The sequence below is a fragment of the Ruditapes philippinarum genome, unplaced genomic scaffold (genome assembly GCF_026571515.1).
Source record: "Ruditapes philippinarum isolate M1 unplaced genomic scaffold, ASM2657151v2 ctg1038_1_1_1_1, whole genome shotgun sequence".
NCBI classification, from domain to species: domain Eukaryota; kingdom Metazoa; phylum Mollusca; class Bivalvia; order Venerida; family Veneridae; genus Ruditapes; species Ruditapes philippinarum.
This window is the reverse complement of record NW_026853927.1, coordinates 49,319-55,848: the sequence shown is the minus strand read 5'-3', so window position 1 is coordinate 55,848 and position 6,530 is coordinate 49,319. Positions and strand designations below refer to the sequence as shown.

General features: G+C 32.8%; 1 protein-coding gene across 1 annotated transcript; it reads right to left on the bottom strand.

The window, feature by feature from the left end:
* Positions 1–300: 300 nt before the first annotated feature.
* Positions 301–5,963, bottom strand: LOC132738404 (uncharacterized). The gene is made up of 4 exons (XM_060725899.1): positions 5,699–5,963; positions 3,148–3,211; positions 2,278–2,496; positions 301–2,029 (listed from the first exon to the last, which is right to left on the bottom strand). Exons 2-4 carry the CDS (start codon positions 3,206–3,208, stop codon positions 1,785–1,787), a joined length of 525 nt encoding a protein of 174 aa, XP_060581882.1. The 5' UTR covers positions 3,209–3,211; positions 5,699–5,963; the 3' UTR covers positions 301–1,784.
* Positions 5,964–6,530: the final 567 nt, after the last annotated feature.

Sequence of the window (6,530 nt, the reverse complement as noted above, 5' to 3'; positions counted from 1 at the left end):
CTCTTAATTCAGTTCCCAAAACAAAGATACGTCTGAAAGAAGAGTTATTCTTGATTTAAGTTTTCCTAAAGATTTTGCTGTTAATTATTTTATTAGTAAAGATTTTTATTAAGGGGAAGAAATTAATTTAGTATTTCCAAGGATTGGTGATTGTATAAATTTGATAAAGGGTTAAGGTAAAAATTGTTTAATGTATAAATTAGATTTACGTAAAGCATATAGACAGATATAAAATATGTCCTAGGGATTATAATTTGGTGTGTTACCAATGGAATAAAACATATTTTTGTAATACTGTGTTATCAATGGGGTTGAAAAATGCTGCAGCCATTTGTCAAACGGTTACTACTGCTATATAATTTTTTTGATGTTTCGTTTAGGAATGCCTATATTAAATTATTTAGATGATTTAGCAGGTGTTGAAACTAATGATAAAGCTCAGTTTGCCTTTCTTTGTTTAAGAAACATATTTAAGGAGGCAGGTTTAGAAGAATACATTGATAAAGCTTGTACGCCCTATGAAAATATGGTGTTTTTAGTGGTTTTGTTTAATACAAACTCCATGACTATGTAGGTTACTCGTGAAAGGTTAGATGAAATTATAACTCTGATAATTTCATGGTTGCATAAATCAAAATCTACACTTAGAGAATTACAATCTCTTATTGGTAAACTTAATTTTTTGACAGCCTGTGTAAGGCCAGGTCGTATTTTTATTAGTAGATTGTTGAATTGGTTATGTCAATACATTATGTCAATCCACATCCGGAAAGTGAAATTCCTGATCATGTTAAAACAGATTTGCACTGGTGGAATCGGTTTTTACCTGTTTATAATGGAGTATCCATTATGTTGTTGGGTTCTTTGTCTTATTATGGAAATGAATAGATGCTCGGTAAGTGGTCATTTTGAGAAATTGAATAAAAAAACAGGTCAAAAGACAAAGTTCAACTTTGGGATTTTCTACAACAAAAATGTGTCGATGATATTAGATAAGCTGTTATACTGTAGTTACAGTGGCGACACCTTAACAGGAGCGGCCAAATTCATATCATCAACAGGCATTTCTTATTCCTTTTCCACTGCAGGCATATTACCTTCCTATTCAGGGGTGAATTCGATAGCATGTTTTAATTAACTTTAAGTAGAAACATTAGAGAATTACGTTTTGTTTACATTATTATATTAACCAATAGTCAGGTATTGGTCATGGCCGTCTTTGTGTACTACCCGAGTTAAAACAAGGGCATAACAGTGCTACACTATTACTATAAAACAAGGCATGTTGTCATAGGCCGTTGTGTGTCAAAGCAGGATCAGTCATAATGTTTCGAGACTGCAACACCACTGCTCTTGTGTATAATAACACAGATCCATTATTAGGATGACACAGGAAAACGTTTGTTCACGCACGGAATCGTATGAATTCTCAGATCATTCCTTTTGTTTTATAACATGTTCAAGGTATCAGCTGTGGCAAAGCTTTTTGTCATGTGTTTAAGAAGGACAACGCATTACTCTATCTGGATTTCTAATAGGTCACTTGCCAGAGACCAATTTAAACTACGGCCTGATCACCGCTTCAATAAAACATAAACGCTTTTCGACATATGAACGGTAAACATACATTTATAATACTGTGCAACATATGTTTAAGCAAATATGCCTTTTTTTAAATCGATAAATACGAACAGTACGAAATTTAACAAAACATCTTTACATATATATTGACGATAAGTTTAAAATTTCCGATGATTCTATGAAGCTAATATACGAGAAATGAATCACGTTTTTTGTCGTAAAGCTTTTTGTTTTTGACTCCTTCGTATATCGTTTATTTCTCTTCTTGCCAAGTCTTTGCAGACGTCTCTATTCACTTCTTCAATGTTTTCATGATCTCGTTGAAGAAAACAATTATGAACAGTAATTCCGGGATATTGCTTTTTGAATTGATTGTCATTTAAATTGATATTTGTATCTTCTTTTCGATAATGGAGCATTATTAGGATTATTCGTTTCTGCTGCTCACCTACAATTAATTATCATAAAAAAGGATTTAAAAAATTGTGACAAGTATTATATAAGAAAATGTTAAAACATATCTCACAGTTGTTTTTATACACAATATTAGGCTTTTTACATTGATGAAAAAGCCCATTCGAAAATTTTCTAAAGTGTTGTCATTATCACAAAGGGATCATCTTATTTCAGCATTTCAAGATTGAAGAATCTCATTTGTGAAAAATGAAATATGAATAGTAAAGAAAGGCATCTTACTAGTTAAGTTTGCTAATGTGAAGTTAACATCAGCTTCGATCCTAGAGTGCCGTAAACATAATGCAATGATAGGACTGTCACCGCCCTCTTGAAATTCGTCGTCAAAACAATCTGTAATTGGCGTGTAATATCCTTTTCTGAACAGATACTGTCTAAGGTTCTCTGAATAGGTAATTGTTCTGTTCGATTTCCAAACGTCATAGATAACACCCCGTGCACCTGAATTAAAAAAAAATAAAAACAACCGCTTATGTGTGATGTTTTCACATATCTTTTTTCTATTCTTCGAACATGTAGTATTTCGTCACCTTTTATAAATTCAACAGTTGAATAGGATTTGACATTAAGGAATATGGTACTTAATTAAAACACAACTAATTATATAGGAACACACTGCTGATAGTAAATTAGCAACATAGTTTTGATATCAAGGAAACGTTCATCGTTATGTATGACAACAAATCATTAGATCGCTTGTCACTGCAATTGCTTGGCCTACAATCACTTTTGGGAAAGATAAATATTACATTGTGAATTTGATAGGCTTTTTTAAGAGTGTTGAAGTTTTTTGAAAATAACTTCTTATTTTTACGCACAAATAGGTATACTTCCATGATTAAAAACAGTTGTAGCATAAGTTTATCAAAGTTTTAAATAGTGCGTAAATACATTCTGGCACATAATTAATGTAATTTGAAATATAGCATTTGACACTTTGAATAATAAATTTTGTTCTTCTATTGTTAACATGCTGTTCGATTATGAGATTATGACGAGGTTTCTGTTTGGACTAGGCTTCAATAATGGAAGTAATGGTTTCATTTTCTCTTTAGCAAAATAAGACTTTAAAAAAAAGAAATCATTTAATACCTTCATCATGTTCTACTGCAATAGCCGTCTGTCCGGTACAGCTAAAGAATAGATTACCCATTATCTGAAACAAAAATGATAAAGTGATAGTTTAAATAAAATTTTGGAAACATTATGAAATATTTAAACTTCCATATTTCACGTGTATATCAATTAATATTTGTTTTCGTATTCGGTTTCTTTTGACATTTGTGCAACTACTCGTATCATATAACACTATAATAATCAGCTGAATTGAGACCGAGACAAACGTTTGTCGTAGTCACACCGATTTATTACATGATTCACCAAAGTTACTCTGATTATATCATAAAACTTATCTGAATCATATTTCATCTACCTAATTTTCATAATTATACGACACTCACTAGTTGTTTGGCAAATGTCTCAGGTACACTAGTACCGAATGTGAAAACAAACTTTTAAATCGTTATTATATTTAAGGATATTTAAGGATTGATCATTTATTTCTCGGCCCGATGTACTTCCAGTAGTCAGAAAACCCAAATAATGGTCTTATTTTTCAATAAAATCGCCATCAATGCACTTTGTCCACCTGTGCTCCAACTTGTTTAAAATACATTAGAAAAAAACAGAATCCCTAAAGAAAGCCCAAACACGACAAAATTGTAAATTGTTGAAGGCTCGATTTGATTGAGCCTATTCATGGCTCAATCCCTTCAAAACAGAACTCTCTATTTTTGTCCTCAAAGAACTCATTAATCGCCTCCATAATACCTTCATTGATTTCAAAACATCTAGCACGAAGCTTGTTTTTCAGTTTCGGAAACAGGTAGAAGTCAGAGGGGGCCAAGTCTGGAGAAATAGGGGGATGGGGAAGAATTTCAAAGCCGCAATCAGTTGCAACAGCCATCGCAACTTGGGATGTGTGAGACTGTCGTGTAGGTGCAGAATGCCTTGAGTCAGTTTGCTCCTCCTTTTACGCTCGATTTCTTGACGCAGACGTCTCAATTTGTCTGCACAGTTCGTAACGATTATGGTACGACTTTGCTCAAGACAGTCAATTATGATTATATGGCATCGATGTCTGAACTGAACCGAACCTTATACCCACTTCCCTAGCAATGCTTTGCAGGTCTCGCTTTGTGTCGCACATGACCAGATAATTTCAACGTGGGTTGCCTGGTTTGGCCGCCCAGGCCGCTCATCGTATCCAATGCGCTCCCTGCCCCTCTTAAATTCAGCATCCCATATTCTTCACAGTGCTATAGGAAGGGGACTCCTTCCCAAGTGTATCCATGGGTACATCTCTTTCTTACAGAGGTTCTTAATGACGGCTCTGATTTCAACTTTCTCCATTTGGTCTAAATGACACACCCCTCTACTGTCAAAGTGTGTTTTATGTTTACTTTATATGTGTAAAACCGCGTGTTACTCGGTGAGTAATCTTGATATCGGTGATATCGGTATCGACGTATCGTGTGTAAATGTCAGTGTAGTGGCTAAAAGTATATCGGGCCGAGAACTTTTTGATCATACCTCGTATTCTCAACGACAAAAGACACAAGTTGCGTCAGCGAATGATCCTTAAATGTTTATTATTTTCTTGATATATTTCTAATTCTGGTTAAAGTGTTATTTCATACCAACCGTATGTGTCTATTCATTTCTTGTAATTTGATTTACAATAAAACATGTTGGTCAGTTTACTTTCCCCATATTTTCACATTGAATATCTATGGTGTAAACATTTCATATAAAGCATGCTTATATTCTGCGGAAACAAAAAAAAGTTAAGAAGTACTGAGGTACGGCCATTTTTGGTGAATTCTACTCTCGCGAGATAAATTAGTCTGAGACAGTTTCCAAATATTATAGAAGCGTGCGCTTAAAATAACATAGTTTAAACTCTTTGACACACAATTATCTAAAATATTAAACATTCGAGAATGGATGTTGACAAAAGCATCGATATCGTGTATATGAAAAAGTTAGATCATTTATTTAACATTGTCACGTGTCACATCAGAGGTTTAGAAAAAACCAGGAACGTATATCAATGTTTGTTAAGGAGTAGGCCCTTATCATATTTCAAGCTAATGTTTTAAACAATACATTTGTCATCATCTATAGGAATAATTTATCAATTATAATTATATAGTGCTACAAATTACTACAAATATCAAAAGCAAAGCAGTTTAATCTTTTCCCTCTATGTTTCATACGATCCCGGATTCCATGCGTCGTGATATTGTCCATTACCATCACGTGGTACTAGAAAAACCCCGGATGAAATAATTCCGTAGTATGATAAAAGAAGGTACATCCCCGTTAGCAAAAAAGCGTTCGTCTGTTTTGAGAGCGAAGATTGTAAAATATGATCATTTAAAGTGTCATTTCGATTTATTTGCAGTATAAAATGTTTTTGAAGAGGGATTTTAAATATTAGTGAAACTGTAGTTTTATGTTATTTTCAGGAGGCGTGCTGCTTTAAATTGGTGATTCATGACATTGTTCTTAGGTTAATGAATAAATAATATTAACATTTAATTAATCTGTCAAATTTGAAATTACATATATCAACACTTACCTAACAGGCTAAACTCCAGGGTGTTCATGTATGTCATTTATCAGAATAATCACATTTGCCCCGCACCTAATCAGTAAAAGGAAGATAATAGAAAAGTAAACAGCAAACGTAAAATGTACCATAATCAGGTAATTTTAATCACAGTTTCTGTTTTAAACCTCTTTGTTCTGATATTTAAAATAACTTCAACACATTACTTGAACCTTTGTCTTCATATGAGTTGTCAAAAATGTGTATTCGACCTACTTTGTCGCAAAAATAATATTTTACAATGTAATGATAATATAATGATAATATTTAACAAGGATGAAATCACTCTTACACATAGCCGTTTAAATTCTTCATAAAGTGATTGTGTATGGTTATTGCTAACTTATCATAATTTAGTATGAACTCCAAATAGGTTTCCGATATGGTATCTGTCGGCAAGATTTTAGAGGCATGTATTTACTATATACATGTACTTTAACATGTGCACGTCCAATCCTTTAATTTACTTTACAAGGTTAGACGATAATATAACCAAATCGCACAGTATTATCTCTTGATTGATTTCTTTTTGTTTCTATTATTTATTTCTAAATGCATTTTCAATTAATTGGCCTTTTTTCAACTGTCCTTTTTCAATCGGTATATAATTGATATTTAAAACCTTTGTCAAAACGTTTCTATGTGTGCTAAACTATACTATAAATGCAGCAAATTAATTTTGTCAGAAAAAAGGAGTACTGTTAAAATGTAAACGTTTTCTTCAAATTGCTTCTTTCAAATGCATGTATTGCTTATTGCTTCAAGCAATTTTAACTTTTATGGTGACTTACATGTATGTCTG

Bases quoted from the DNA above. Each gene is read 5' to 3' on its own strand.
- LOC132738404 (XM_060725899.1), bottom strand. From the start codon at position 3,208: ATGGGTAATCTATTCTTTAGCTGTACCGGACAGACGGCTATTGCAGTA. The intron at 2,497-3,147 runs GTATTAAATGAT...TTTTTAATTCAG, and splicing joins TGCAGTAGAACATGATGAAG to GTGCACGGGGTGTTATCTAT. The intron at 2,030-2,277 runs GTAAGATGCCTT...AATTAATTGTAG, and splicing joins CACATTAGCAAACTTAACTA to GTGAGCAGCAGAAACGAATA.